This window comes from Argentina silus (assembly GCF_951799395.1).
Source record: "Argentina silus genome assembly, chromosome: 15".
Lineage (NCBI taxonomy): Eukaryota > Metazoa > Chordata > Actinopteri > Argentiniformes > Argentinidae > Argentina > Argentina silus.
This window is the reverse complement of record NC_139669.1, coordinates 15796848-15812158: the sequence shown is the minus strand read 5'-3', so window position 1 is coordinate 15812158 and position 15311 is coordinate 15796848. Positions and strand designations below refer to the sequence as shown.

General features: G+C 46.3%; 2 protein-coding genes across 3 annotated transcripts; one reads left to right on the top strand and one right to left on the bottom strand.

The window, feature by feature from the left end:
* Window positions 1-1584: 1584 nt before the first annotated feature.
* On the top strand, window positions 1585-7025 carry LOC310816389 (myozenin-2). Of its 2 annotated transcripts, none has more exons than XM_083686561.1 (6): window positions 1585-1739; window positions 2103-2181; window positions 3358-3515; window positions 4152-4305; window positions 4830-5013; window positions 6744-7025. In XM_083686561.1, exons 2-6 carry the CDS (start codon window positions 2103-2105, stop codon window positions 6925-6927), a joined length of 759 nt encoding a protein of 252 aa, XP_083542687.1. In that variant the 5' UTR covers window positions 1585-1739; the 3' UTR covers window positions 6928-7025. The 2 variants fall into 2 exon arrangements, with proteins under 2 accessions (XP_083542687.1, XP_083542688.1); XM_083686562.1 differs by having other exon boundaries at window positions 2099-2181.
* A 1123-nt stretch (window positions 7026-8148) lies between these two features.
* On the bottom strand, window positions 8149-14136 carry rbm22 (RNA binding motif protein 22). The gene is made up of 11 exons (XM_083686633.1): window positions 14051-14136; window positions 12842-12895; window positions 12667-12696; window positions 12033-12165; window positions 11623-11723; window positions 10668-10840; window positions 10076-10276; window positions 9768-9932; window positions 9432-9520; window positions 9166-9294; window positions 8149-8999 (listed from the first exon to the last, which is right to left on the bottom strand). Exons 1-11 carry the CDS (start codon window positions 14102-14104, stop codon window positions 8848-8850), a joined length of 1281 nt encoding a protein of 426 aa, XP_083542759.1. The 5' UTR covers window positions 14105-14136; the 3' UTR covers window positions 8149-8847.
* Between the last annotated feature and the right edge of the window lie 1175 nt (window positions 14137-15311).

Below are 15311 nucleotides of genomic sequence, written 5' to 3'. Positions count from 1 at the left end.
TCCCCGCCACTTTTTTGGTACAGCTCAGGGATGGGGCTGGAAATTATAGTGTGTTTTGAAGTTACACAGTTTACAGTTAGTATTATTTCCAAACAATGGAGTAAAACAAGCTTTTGGATTCTGATGGGGTAAGACTTTTTGATAGATTTTTTGGATTGATTTAAGCACATGTGTAATGACTGTAGTACACAGGCAGAGGACTCAACTGCACGACTCAGAGACAAAAACCTAAATCCAAAAGAATAGTCTTTAATTCCAAAAAAAAGGGTTCGGTACACAGGTAGGCAGTCAATGAGTAAACATATAATCCAGTAAGGGGTAGGCAAAAAGGCAAAGTCAGAAAACCAATCATAGATCAAAAACCAGGAATACTTAACACTAGGAACATTTCTGGGACATATGACACGAAGGTACAAAGGTGAACTGGCACAGAGACAGGGGAACACAGACTAAACACACAGGGAAGGATGATGAGGGACAGGTGAAACCAATCAGGGTGGGGTCAACAATCACACAGGCGGGAAACACACAAGGGCAGGTAGCATTTACATTTATGTGAGGAACACAAAAATAAACAGGGAACAATAAATGAATAACATGAATGAAAAATAACATAAACTAAGGAACAGGGCGGGACGTTACAGCAAGAGGCATTCATGGTTATATTCTTCAAGAATCAATGGCTATATATCATCCATTTAAAAGTCCAAAAATGGATCTACCAATTACAGATTGCAACCTTTAAGGGTTTATGTTAAAACATGAATAAGTAATAAGGTGGATCTAGTGGTGGATACTCAGCTAACAAAAAGGGAAAAGGTAACATGACACTCAAGGCTCTAAAAAATTAATAATAAATAAATACGTAAACCTGTTTTCTGAGGGTGCCACATGACTACACAGTTCACAGTTCAAGGACCAACCTCCACTGTCAATCTACTGGATCTGTATCAGGAAAGTGTGGGTCCCAGGGAACTAGAGAAACAGAAGAAAATAAGGCGTCAAGGCGAATCTCCTGAGTGCCAAAATATCACCCTACCAAAAACCCTGTCGCCTTAACCTTGACCCCTGCCAATGGCCTTTAAATTCCAATGACCTCATCACTTTGACTGATACTTCACAGACCACTGCTGTCTGTAATTGAAAAACACAGGTGGGCACCCAGGCCATTGATATGATCCAGACACGTGTGTGTGTGTGTGTGTGTGTGTGTGTGTGTGTGTGTGTGTGTGTGTGTGTGTGTGTGTGTGCCCACTCGTCAAGCCAAGGAGGGGCTGGATGTTTGGCCTCTGCGTCTGAGGGCTCAGTGTCACTGTCTGGACGGAGTCAGCAGCTGTTCTCTTCTAGTACACACACACAAGCACGCACACTCACACACACACACACACACACACACACACACACACACAGAGGGGATCCGATTTTTATTATCAGGGACACTAGAGGGCAGGGATGTAAATCCTCTTCCTTACCCCCCCCCCCCCCCCCCCCCTCTCCTGCCTCACCCCCCTCACCCCTAACCCCCTGGCTCCCCCACCCCTCGCCTCTGTTAAAATAACCAAGTGAGGTAAGCCACCGGGGCATCCAGGGATCACTGGTATACAAACTGTTCCCTCGCAGATGAGGAGTGTCAGAGTGGAGTAGGGAAGCATCCCAGATCTGGAGAGAATAAACCACGCTTGACCCTCATATATCACGACCTATCTACGACCTGTCCTACAGGCAGCCAGAAGACACAGGTAAGGCTGAGTCCAGGGAGCAATTGGGGTGTGAGATATCGTACTAGGTATTTACTGTAACCTGACTGTTTAACTCGTGCACATGGATGGATGGGAAGCTAAGCTGACTGTGTTGGTGCATGGTGGTCATGGTAGAATCCCACAAAACGAATGTCAAACATAATCTGATCATTCATGTCTTTGGCTTTACATGCCGGACAAGGTTCTTTGCTTTGAAATCGTTGGTTTTATGGTGTGAAAGGTTTGTGTTGTTGACATAAAGGCTACTCGTACAATCTTATAAATGACCTACAAAGAGAGTATTTGCATACGGACACCTCATATGAGTTCTCTTCATCCGTCCATATCATCTATCAGAGGAAGATGATGCAATCAGCGTATGATGACCTCGCCAAGCAGAGGATACTGCAGGCCAAGGCTCTGAGCAACGAGGTCAGGGGAGGTAAGTGCTTTTTCATCTCACGCATTGGATTGAATCAACTTTATCGATCCTCAGAGAGACTGCATTATGTGTGCTACCAGTAACAGACACAGAGAAGCATGATTAGCCACAGTAGTAGCAAACAGGGCTAGGACACAGAAATACACTAAAGTAGCTGTTAACACGACACAGCAAGTTATGAAATGGACTGCGTTAGCCCTGTCATCACACCAGTGGTCTTCATCAGTAATGCAGTCTAACATCAAAGCGTTTTGCTCTGCTGGGGGCACGTGGGGTGGGGTGAGGTGGGGTGAGGGGGGGGGTGGGGGGGGGGAGGTACACCGTACACCAGAGAGGCTCTACAGTAGAACTGGAGAGAGAGGGAGAGAACCGTGCCCAACATTCCACTGGAGATATTCCATGTGGTTTTGTTTGTTTGTTTTCCGATGGTCTCAGCCAGCGCAGTGACAAGCTTTGGAATCAGGCCCCCCGTACTCAGCAAAATGTGACCCCCCACTGGCGAATTTTAGACAGGCACGTCAAAGGCAACTCCTGTCAGCAATGGCTGGCATAAGACAGGAATTCCCATAACCCTTTTACCGAGAGGGAGAGAACCGCTATAAGAGCCCCTTCTTCGACCTATTAATACACCCAGTTACCCATGCAACATGAAACCACAACAAACATTAAACACGCTTAAGGCACAGCTCTCAGGGCTATTTCAAAGTTGCCATGGTGTATTACTATAATCTAGCAGAGATGCATTAGGTTCAGGGTAGTGGGATGGATTGAGGAATAGTGATGATGGTTATGACTTTGAGTTGGCTAAGATGACATGACTCTCAGAGCCCTTGATCTCCGACATGCTGAAAAAGGAATAACTTTATGGGGGTATGATGCAACCCCAGTTGCTAACGGAAAACAGGGTCTCTCTGTTTCACCATCCACTGACCGACGGTGACTGATTCAGGCCTGCAGGTCATTTTCTCTATCTGTGTCTGTTTGCTTCTGTCTGGCGTTGGAATGGGGTCTGTAAGGACTGAGACCTTCACAGTGGACAGCCCGTTTTTATATAATCAACAAGCATAATTCACTGTCATCATTGTGTGTACCTGTGTGTGTACCTGTGTGTGTGTGTGTGTGTGTGTGTGTGTGTGTGTGTGTGTGTGTGTGCGTGTGTGTGTGTGCGTGCACCAGAGGTGCTGAACCTAGGGAAGAAGGCCAGTGTGCCCAAGGACGTGATGATGGAGGAGCTGAACCTGCAGTCTAACCGCGGCTCCCGCATGTTCCAGATGAGACAGAAGAGGGTGGAGAAATACACCCTGGAGAACGCAGACAACGACACATACAGCAACGTAAGAGACACACACACACACACAGACACACACACACACACACAGGTTTGGGGAGTCTATTCCAAATGCTTCATAGAGGGTTCTACTGTCGTTTAGCAATAGGATACAACCTATCAATGTATCGTCACACCACTAAGTTAGATATCCATTCTAGACATTCGACTTATCTATCGTCAAACCATGAGGCAGTTTACAGACTCGTCCACTGTGCTAACAGCTATCCATACAGTTAAACACACTGATGACCTGTCCTGGCCCCTTGACATGCTGCATTGCGCAAGCAGCTTGTTAGCGTGCAGGATTTATGGTGGTGCCACATCTAATGAGGCAATGAAACTCTGTCCTGTCCTGTCCCCTCTCACTTTCTGCTGGGGAAGGAGAATGAGTGCAAACTGGGGCAAGGGTACTAGCTCGAAGAGATGGTCTCTTTGGGAGTACTCCATGGTCCTCATTACATTCCATGGTCATGTCAGACCATTAGAGATAGACTATTAGAGTATGTTGTCTCCCATCCAAAGGTGGCGGAACCCAATTATACGCGTCCAAATGTTTTTCTAAAGAAAATGCTTGTGTTGCATGTATGTACATGAGCAATAAAACCCAAGCACCCGTGTTGTCGGTCTATCTCTACCACAGGGATATGCAGAGCCCCTCATTCCTCCTCAGACCATAGGAGAACCTCAGGTAGGGAAGGAGAACCAGGCCTACCCAATGGCTGGCAAACACAGCCTGGTGACCACACTACAGAAGACCATCGCCAAGAAGGGCAACCCCAACGACCTTGCTCCAGGTGACTGAATATACACAGATGGGGGTGATTGGGGGTGTGTAGGGTGGTAGTGGTGTGTGTGTGTGGGTGGGTGGGTGGGTGGGTGGGTGGGGGGGGTTATATAAATGGCTTGAGGCTCCATCCATGTAAGGGTAACATATGACCAGCTGTAGTGTGAGTATATTTGATAGCCAGGCTTCCATGATCGCCAATTCTGAGGTAAAAACAAACTGCTGGTGAACCCCACTAATTGAGAGGCCACAGCCCTGACTGTGTGAGAGAATATTTGACTGCACACAGGCTGAGTATCTGTGTTATATGTGTCCTGACATGACACTGACACAAGGCTAAGCTATGAGTCTGACTGACAGTGAGCTATTAAAGCCCTGTTTATTGTGCTGGGCTTCACACAATGTTTAACATAGTTGTATTGTTGCCAGGACTGACATCAAGTAAGCCTATCTAAAATAAAGCCCTAAATGCTCTCTGGGGCGCTCAGACATAGATGCTGACCTCTGCTCTTTGACATTTCAACCTCCTGCTAGGCTACTCAAGCCCTCTGAAGGAAATCCCCCATGAAAAGTTCAACATGACGGTGATCCCCAAATCCTACTGCTCGCCCTGGAGTGAAGCCCTAGGGGGCAGTGAGGAGCTTCTGACCTCTCTCAGCACTCAGCTCCCTCAGCCACCACAGAAGATCCAGCCCACCAACTACCGGTGCTTCAACAGGTCAGTCTCTCACCCCTTCTCATTCCTTGCATTCCTCTCCTCCATCCTCCACTCGCTTCCTTCTCAGAAAGCATTGGAGGAGGAATATTTAAGGAAAGGAACCTAGATTTCCTCGTCCAATGCGTTTTCAACAGGAAGCAAGAGGAAGACGGATGAGAGGATGTGAGGAATTCAAGCTTCTAACAATTTAGAAAGTCCTACGAACACCTACACCTCAGTGTCCAGGTGTCTTAAAGGGATAGTTCACATAAATTACAAAATCACATATTTGGTTCCTTACCCTGAAAGGAGTCTATCGACAAAGACAGGATTCAATCCACACTTGGGTTCTATTTATCTGGTCACTGTCACTAACTGCTAACTGATAGCATTTCTGACTAAAAACCAATAGAAGCCAATTCTTTTTAAGTTAATGCCTAAATCATCACAAAGTTACTTAGAATAGGACAGTGGAGCTCTATGACTTGTTGGAAGTAACTTTGAGATGATTTGAACATGAAATTCAGAAAATGCTAAAACAGGGTAATTGACTTCTATTGTTTTTTGGAAGAAATTGAGAAAATCAGTTAGCAGTTATCACAGATCAAACCTGGCAACACAGTAATAATAATAATAATAATTATTATTATTATTATTATTATTAGCATTATTATTATTATTAATAATAATAATAATATCCAATAATAATAATGTCCAATAACAAGTACAGTATGTCTCATCAAAGCTCACCTGACTACAGATAAATCAACAAGTGAATGTCAGATGTAAGCCCCAAATAGTCTTTCAAGCCAGAGGACCCCAGAATGACTTCAGAGCACAAATCAATCAATCAATTCCTTGACTAGGCAAGAACTTTCCGCATCTTACTCATATGCTCGCTGAGCTAAAGGTCTGTTGATGTTATCAAGAGACTCCCCACCTTGCCCACCATCTTTTAAGTGACCATGGCATAAGCTGATGGTCAGAGCACGTTTAGCACAGGCTTATGCGATAACCTCTCCTCAAATATGACCCAACCATGCTCTCAGATGAATATCACAATTATCTCTCATATTAGCTTCCCTCGGCACCGGTCCATGTTTCCACTGTTTGAAAAAGGATCTAGTCTTTGGCTCACACCTCCTTGGACCGTTGATGTCTGACGGCTATTTTAACCCGTGGTCTGGAAAGACGATCTGCCCGGAGACCTACGTGCCTTTCAGCCCCTTAAAGACAGATTGCGCACGGAGGGGGATCCATTTTCTATGACATACACAGGGTTACGTCATACCAGTGAAGCAATTCACAGAACAAAGGCTAAACTTGGGCAGAGAGGTTTGCCGCAGTCACTCACAACTTCATTAGTTGAGAGCCGGCCATCCGGTAAGTGAAGGAGACCCGGATCGGTTTACACCGTGGAGAGGATTCATTAGGAAGTTATGTGGGGTTAATTATCTCGACACTTAACGAATCGTCAGGCTAACTGGGAGAGCCAAGTAGAAGAGGATGAGATCTCCATGCAGTGTGGGATTATTCTGAATTCTCAATGGATATTTTCCTCTCTCACGTCCTTAAGCTAGGCTAGGTTAGGCCAGGTTAGGCCAGGTTAGGCCAGGCCAGGGTCATTAGCAAATAACTCTGTATGAACTCTGTATCTAAAAGCTTTCACCCTCTAACAGATTGTGTTGAGTGTACAGATCTGATACCCTGGGGAGAGGCTAATCCCTGTACACTCTCTCTCTCTCTTTCAGGGCTGCCATGCCCTTTGGGGGTCCAATGGCGAGTAAGAGGGTGATCCCAGTGATCGGCTTCGAGGCCTTGGAGACCCAGAACCTCCCCAGTTTCACCCTGGACCGCATGCACCGGAGGCGCAACTTCAACAGAGCTCCCCGGGGATGGGGTGCCGAATACTCCCCTGAATCTACCGACCTGTGAGAGGCCCTCCGCTGACCTACGACCCTTACCCTTCACCTGCCTGTGACCTTAGTGACATCATAGGCTAAGAGACTGAAGCATTAACCTGCTCTTATCCCCCCGCCCCCCCCCCCCACCTCCTCCCACCCCATTCCACTCTGTTTTTGAGTCAGTGCAATAGGGGAAAAGACTTGTGGATGGTTTACTAATGAGTGGTCTGTGGAGGCTGACTGAGGACTTATGAATCAATCAACAGTTCGTTATCAGAGTTCAGTTCATGCCAGGCAAGGCCGGCTGAGGGGAGACCTTCTGTGTCTCATCCCTATACTGTTCCCTCTCCCCCCTCTTCCTTCTCTCTGACCTCCTCCCTTCCCTTTTCAAGAAACTGGGGCAAATGAAAACATGAGACAAATGAAACATGTTGAATGACCCGATTGCGTACTTGTTGTAATGGCTTTAGTTGACAATATAAACTTGTGTAAGTTGGTTTGCTAATGAGACTAAGGACTTATAAATCAATCAAGTTAGCTAGCTGCCCTTGTATCCATCGTCATCCCTAATCTCTTTCTCTCTCCCCCTTTCTTTCTTTCCTTCTCTCATTCATCACCACATGCCCCATCTTCCTTCTTTTCCGATCCCTCCCTCCTCTCTGATTCCCGCTGTTCATAAAGGATATACACTCATCAAACACTTTATTAGGAACACCTGTACACCTTCTCATGGTGGAGGTGGTGTAATGGTGTGGGGAATGTTTTCTTGGCACACTTTGGGCCCGTTAATACCAATCAATCATCGCTTGAATGCCACAGCCTATTTGAGTATTGTTGCTGACCATGTGCATCCCTTCATGGCCTCCATCTTCTAATGGCTACTTCCAGCATGATAATGCACCATGTCACAAAGCAAAAGTCGTCTCAAACTGGCTTCATGAACATGACAATGAGTTCAGTGCTCTTCAGTGGCCTTCCCAGTCACCGGAAGACACCTTTGGGATGTGGTACAACGGGAGATTCACAGCTTGAAAGTGCGCCTGAAAAATCTGCAGGAATTGCGTGATGCAATCATGTCATCATGGACCAGAATCTCAAAGGAATGTTTCCAACATCTTGTGGAATCAATGCCATGAAGAATTAAGGCTGTTCTGAGAGCAAAGGGAGGCCCTACCCAGTATTAGTATAGTGTTCCTAATGAAGTGCTCACTGAGTGTACATGATGGCTTAAAAGGGTGGACTGAGACAAAAGCATGTTGAACGACACATTTTAATAGCATAAGTGGACAACATACAAAGAAAACTTAACAATAAACTGAATCATTTTGTGGCTAATTAACATTGTATCAAAATTCAAAACAAATCCACAATGTTATGAAAAAAAATGAACGTCTTAAAAAGGTCCTTTGAGAGATCGACTAAGCAGGATGCTTTGCACATTTAAACAGTTTTCCATTCTAATGTTGTAGGTAGAGCTTCGTCTGAGGCCTTCACATGAACCTGTGTGCGTTTGGACAATGGCATACAGGCGCCATGCACAAAAACTCCTTTAAACTCATAAGAATCCTCTTATGATAAAAGAAAGTCACCAGGTACGTTGAGGTGGATATAAACGCGATGGATTTTGTTGTTAGCCTTAAACTGAGTTGCTCTGTTATGTAGCTGTTAAAGTGAGAAAACTGACAGTGTGAGAAAGTAGGCAGCTGTAGGGTGCCAGCCTGGTAGCTTCTCTAGACTACAGAGCTGAGGACCGTTCAGTAGGGTGAAATGTTCAGGCGTTGGGAGACAGAAACAGAGGGTAACAGACACATGATTTGGAGGTCTACGATGAGTGGTATCTTTTACGGTGTACATTTCTACCTGAGTTCTGAATGTTTCACCCTACGGAACCGTGACCACGCCCTGTTTGGCACAGCAAAGCTGTGTCATGTTAAAGGTATCGCCGTGGCAACTATTCGCCGTGCCGTGCGGAGTGGGCGTGGGCGCCCATGCGCTGAGGATCCTGGGAAGGGTAGTGGATGTGCCCTGGGGGCCTCATGCCCATAGGGGGGGGCGGAGGAGGGCCCATGGAACCCATAGGATGGAACATCGGGGGTCCAAAACCTGAAGGAGACATACAACAAAACAGATGTAAGGTAAATGCATCCACAACAGACTTCACCTGTCTTTTTAAGAGAACAGTACAGATGAAGACAAGAAGACTATTGAGAGACACCTAGCGGAGCCAGCTCATAAATATACCACAAGAGGACAGAGGTGGGAGGTGTACCTGGTGGGGGTGGGTTGATGCCGGGGGGAGGGGGCAGGGCGATGTTCATTAAGGAAGATGAGGAGCCAGGGTCGAGGTTGAAGTAGTTGGTGGGGGCCTCCTCCTCCAGGGCAGGGGGTGGGGGAAGTGCTGTGGTGGTGAGAGAGAAGAGTCAGAACAGACACACACACAAAAACATGTAGGGTACAAAAGAGCGCACACAGTGTCTCTCACACACACACACACACACACACACACACACACACACACACACACACACGACTCACTTCCAGGCAGGCCAGGTACAGGGTCCATCCTGGTTCCCATTTCACTGACGCCATCCTTGATGGCTTCCTTTCCTCTTGCTGCCTGGGACCTGGTCATTCACAATACAGCACGTACACAGTCAGTCACGAACTAAAGCTTGCATTTACATTCACCATGAATTCAGACGGACAAGGCACCTTTCTGACCTGGCAAGAAAAGGACAAAACTATGGCCTTTTCTACCTATACAACTCAACCATTAGTTCTAGGTTTGAACAAAGAGCGCCAAAGTTCTCTTATGAAACATGGCTACCTAGTGATTAGCATTACCCTCTCTATTGACCCTTGACCTCTCACCTGCCCCACTTGACGGTGAGCCTGCGTCCGTTGATGATGAGCTTGTTGAAGGACTTCTCTGCTGCCTGCTCAGCCGCCTGCCTCGTGGCAAACTGGATGAAGGCACACTGTTGCCTCTGGACGATGGTGGTGGTACGGATCTCCCCAAACTGGTAGAAGTGGTTCCTGAGGGAGTACGTACGTATACACACACACACCAAACTTTAGATCACAAGTTCCCAAATCCTGTGCAATCTTTCAGACAACCAAAATATTATTACTCGGAAGAGAGTAGTATGAGAGGTTGTATGAGACCCCCCCCCCCCTACCTGAGCTCCATGTCTGTGATGGTATCTCCCAGCCCCCCTACGTAGAGCGTGGTGATGGTCTTGTCCTCGGGCGGGTCCAGGCGGGGCATGGTGGTGGCCCGTTTCAGCAGCTTGTCTGCCACGGGGTCGTTTATGCCGTAGTAACGGTCCTTGATGTTCTGGTCGGCCAGGGGGTCGTCTGGGTCTGTGGGCTTCTCGTGCCTGTGTGTGTGTGTGTGTGAGAGAGAGAGAGAGAGAGAGAGAGAGAGAAAAAAAAAGAGTGAGTATAATTGAGTACCAAGACAGATTCATATTAAAAAAAAATTGATCACAAGAGAAAAAAGATTCTGAATTATCAGACATGCCCGAGCTATGTTGCTGAACATGGGAATATGGATGACCATTGCCCCCTGGCAACGCAGGGCGATTTCTAGCTCAACAGTACCCCCATGCTCGTAAAACAAGTAATTACAACTGAAAGCGTATCTATGTGAGATGTATATATAGCGTGTATACAAACTTACCACCCCAAACAGAAGTACGCACCTCTATTTTGACACCGAATGTTTTATCGTTCAAGAGATACAGAGTAATGTTATGATTTCATTCCCACCTGTAAGGGCACTCCTCTCCTCTCTTGCACTCTCCCTTCACCCAGAAGGAGCAGATGTGGGGCCGGTTCCTCTTGTAGTAGGGCGTGGTGCGGGCCAGCTTCAGCAGCATGTCACTGGAGCTGGGAGCCTTCCCCAGCAGACCCACGGGCCGCGTCCCGTCAGTGTTGGCTATCTGGACACACGGACAGCAGGCGTCAATACAGGTCATAAATGTCGCCTGGCTCAAATCTTATTCAGAAAGGTATATGACGTCTTTGGGTAGCTGTAGCCAGATAATGCCATGGTTTCTCCCCAAGGAATGTAAGAGTGCCGCTGTGCCACACTGTGAACTTGGCAGCACCAAATTGACATTTCAAGGCAAATTACAACGACATATTTAGTATTGACGGAGTAACTATCTTTGATCGCCAATGACATCGTTGTTAAAAAACGAAAATGAAAAGGGAAATCTCGCCTGGCTCAAATCTTCTTCAGAAAGGTATATGACTTCTGAGGGTGCTGTAGCCAGATAATGTTACAGCTTATTACGGGAAAAGGCCAGCACTCACTATTGCTATAAATAGTGTATTTATCTGCCAACGGTCACAAATGGAGGCGCTTCGGCTATAGAGGCAGAAAAGGCACCGAAAAACAGGGAACAAAAGACCCCTCTCCACCTCCTCTTGAGGTATTTATAGAGAGCTCCGACTCTGCTGAGGCTGTAATGAGCCGAGTGAACGATCTGCAGCGCTGCCGGAGCACTCAGTAAACCGTCGTAAAGGAGCGGGGGGAGCACCATGGGGGGGGGGGGGGGGGGGATTACCATGACAACAAACAAGAGATTACTGTTGTCTTGAGCACAGGTTAAGTAAAATTGACACAAATATCTCTCTCTCTTTCTCCCCCCCCTCTCCCCCGTCAAGGACTCCCCTTCAACTGTTCCTATGGCCACGGGGCCGCCTCTCCCACACATACCTCTCTCTCCATGTTCTGAGTGTAGTACTCCCTGTTCACGTCTGACTTCGGCACGTCATCCTTGACCGAGAGCCCGGTGTCTCTGACCTGGATCGGCAAACCTGTGGATCGCGGAGGGGAAATTATACACAATCACAATTCCTATTTGAAGGAGGCACAGCTCCCATGCCAAGACTTGGGTGTGAATAGTGTTTTCAACCATTTCGCTGTGGTTGATTGAGTAGTGCCTGGCACAATGGACCTAATGGAACAAAAGTGGACCCCCCAGCCATCTGCCATTACTGGCTGGCTAAAGCAAACACTCAAAGTATTTGAAAGTATTTCATGCCAAGTCACATATTCATATTTGGCAGGATTGAGAGAGAGAGAGAGAGAGAGAGAGAGAGAGAGAGAGAGAGAGAGATACTCACCATACTCCAGATCAAGCAGACAGGTCTGACAGACGTTCTTCATCTTGCTGCAGGTCTGACACACCTCCGTCTTCTTGAAGCGCATGCGGGTGCCAGGGCACCAGCGGAACACCGTGAAGGGACGCACGCAGATCTGGAGGAGACCACGGTAAATCACTGCTACTTCATTTTAGTGTTGTCAGGCACAGACTTTCTTTTTCGGAAGGGTCGTCGGGTAGTTATGGTGGTTGATTATACGATACAATGAAGGCCAATATTCCATGGCTACAGGATCCATTTGAGGACCAGTGCAACCGAGTTGAGATGGTAAATCTCACTCCTGAAGATCAAACACCCCCACCCCGCGCTGTCGAATTGCTCGCTTTTCGATAGCGTAGCTGGTTCACATCGGGTATTTGAGGAGACGGTCGCGCGTGTCGGCAAGTCAGAGGTCGCAAGTTCGAGACTCGGTGAGAGCAACTTGAATTGCGGGGCTACTGTTTGCAACAACTTGACGTGTGTTTCACCAGCATATATCACTGGCCTAAATCTGTAATAGTGATCCTGAGTGGAAGAGCCCCTGCAAAAATGTAAGATTGACGATATGCTTTGCGGACAACGATTGCTAACAAAAAAATAAAGAAGTCTGTCTTACCTTGCATTCTTTCCCATACTTCTCTTTGGTCTGTCAAAGAAAACATGTGCATAAACTTGAGAATTATAAAGCAAAAAAGCATCCACAGGGGACAAACTCTAAATAAGTGATGAGGTTACATTGCAAACTGGAATTTGTAGCCAAAAAAAAGAACAAACTTGGACCCCTGACTTACCATGCGGATGTACGGGTTTTCTCCCAAACATGTCTGACATAGAATTGGGAAATCCTGGAGGAGGGAGACAATAAAAGCTCAGCATTAACCTACCGTTGACATAAATCAAATATATGCATCATCTGCAATGTCCGTCATAAACACAGCCAGTTTATCATCTTAATATAGCCTAGCCTGTGTTATGGCTTCTCCAGTCACAGAGCTACATTCTCACACCCTTCTACATTGACCCTTTATAGTGTGTGTACTCTGGCCCAGGGCTGTGTTTGAATGCCCTCAGTGTAACAGTACTTTCTAATACCTACTTTACCATCTGTTGGAAGATGCTGTTTCAGTCCCGGTTCTAACTAAGGCCATGGAGCTCTTCAATATCAACCACCTCATCAGATAAATATAAGCAGCTCCTTGGAGCCGTAACCTTTATGTGAGAAGAGTCTTGGGTTGCAGGGTTCACACACAAGTGTATGTGTGCGTCAAACTAAACGAAGAGACACCACAGGACCAGTTTCTTAATATTTCCAACGACAGTCCATTGTTGTCATATGTAAATGGACCAGGCTGGTTCCATACCAACTGTCAGGGAGACCCTGGACTGGTAGCGGGGAGGGTAGCAGCGAACACCTCGATATTCAAAACCATGTTCTGAGTCCACGTTGGTAGACACTGATGTTTACCAATGGTTAATGACACACAAGCACAGCTGATCTCATAAACAATTCAGTGGGTGCTATATTGAGAGGATAGTTTACGGCAAGGAATTACATTTCTGACCTATATGAACAGAAAGCTCAGAGTATATACACAGCATAGCTCGCTAGCTGGCTAGCTAAAAGGTTAGCATACACGACTCATTCTGGTTCCGGGTTAGCTTAGGTAGCTACGTTAACCTTATCATATTTGTTGTAAAGTAAAGTTATTGAATCACAATAAAAAACAAAAGCAAGCAGAATAGGACAGACTGAGATGGTACAGTCATCGAGTCGACACGCCAGCTGCTAGCTAAATAGAACCTTGTGTAATAAACCGCCAATGCAAATTACCACGCTTGAGCAAGCTAACCAGCTAGCGCTGGATCATCACGCTATTTGGAGAAAGTAACGTTATATCTGCTACTGGAAATCGTACAAACTTTGTTTTGTCATTTCCTACAACTACTTTTTGGGTGGTTCATAATCCAGTTAACTATTGAATCAACAGTTTGATACATACCGCGTCTTCCCAATTTTGTCTGTTGTATGTGTTAGCTCCTAGGGACGTCGCCATGTTTTTTTCACTTGTGTGGCAAGAAGAAAAAAACAACAAAGAACTCAAATCCCACAATGCAACACGAGCCGTGGCTTCTTTTCGTGCACTTTTCTCTTCTTTCCTGAGGGTGGCGTTTTATTTCAAGATATCGTTTATGAATCATATTGATTACTGTTTGGAAAGGCATGTATTGGCTAATATCTATTATGTTGTCGAGAATTTTATAATCCACCACAATGGAAACGTTCCAACATTTCATTATATTCATTCAAAATGAGTTTGTGAGCGTGTGTGTGTGTGTGTGTGCGTGCGTGCGTGCGTGCGTGCGTGTGTGTGTGTGTGTGTGTGTGTATGTGTGGCTTTGTGAGTGTGCGGCTTTGTGTGTGTGTGTGTGTGTGTGTGTGTGTGTGTGTGTGTGTGTTCACTCTGCGTGCTACAGCAGCCTAAATTATGTGAGCCTTGTAGTGGAAAACCCTAATTAGTACGTGTAGGATGCAGATTAGGGTTCTACACTAATGGAGGCGTAAGCCCCTAATGTTTGTTTGAGGTTGTGGAGGAGGCTCTTTGCTGAGGTCAGGTACAGGGATTAGATCCAGAGTGCTGGAATTGGAGGTCGGAGAAAGAGATGGGGGTCAACAACATATTCAATCCAAGACATTTCAGGAAATTGATTGTTTTTAGTTCATGAAATGGAGTGGTGCTTATAGAAGATTGGGGCCGATTGTCTACTCCGTGACTTGAGTTTCAACACATTTCCTGAGTTGAGCTAACACAAACTCTATATGCAGGCAGTATACAAAAGGCAGTCATTTTCTCCCCTGGACTTTCTCACATTGAACCAGACGAGCAAGGCTATTCACTACACAACAATAGAGAAGGGGTCCGTGGGTACAGCAATGCCTCCTGTGGTTTCCCTTGGCGTAGAATATACAATAATAATCACAATACTCCACATCCATGTGATTGGCTGCATCTCTGGCCAGACTCTTGCCAGACAGTCAGTGTCCCTCCCTGGGAGCACATCAATATGGTTTTTAATTATGTGCTCATGAGACTACAGCAGTTATTGATTGATTTGCCCCTGTGGCTAGGACAATGAGAAGGCAAAGGTTAGTTTAAATGCCTGATACTCCCCCATGTAGCCACAGGACAAATACAGAGTGGGGAGTAGGGAGTATTGAGTACTGCGTTGAGTGGGACAATAAAAAAGTGAACTCTCAGCGCT

Coding starts and splice junctions, on each gene's coding strand:
- rbm22 (XM_083686633.1), bottom strand. CDS start 14,104: ATGGCGACGTCCCTAGGAGCTAACACATACAACAGACAAAATTGGGAA. Junction 11,724..12,032: donor TCTGCTTGATCTGGAGTATG/GTGAGTATCTCT, acceptor CGCGATCCACAG/GTTTGCCGATCCAGGTCAGA. Junction 9,000..9,165: donor CATCAACCCACCCCCACCAG/GTACACCTCCCA, acceptor TGTCTCCTTCAG/GTTTTGGACCCCCGATGTTC.
- LOC310816389 (XM_083686561.1), top strand. CDS start 2,103: ATGATGCAATCAGCGTATGATGACCTCGCCAAGCAGAGGATACTGCAG. Junction 2,182..3,357: donor GAGCAACGAGGTCAGGGGAG/GTAAGTGCTTTT, acceptor TGCGTGCACCAG/AGGTGCTGAACCTAGGGAAG. Junction 5,014..6,743: donor AACTACCGGTGCTTCAACAG/GTCAGTCTCTCA, acceptor TCTCTCTTTCAG/GGCTGCCATGCCCTTTGGGG.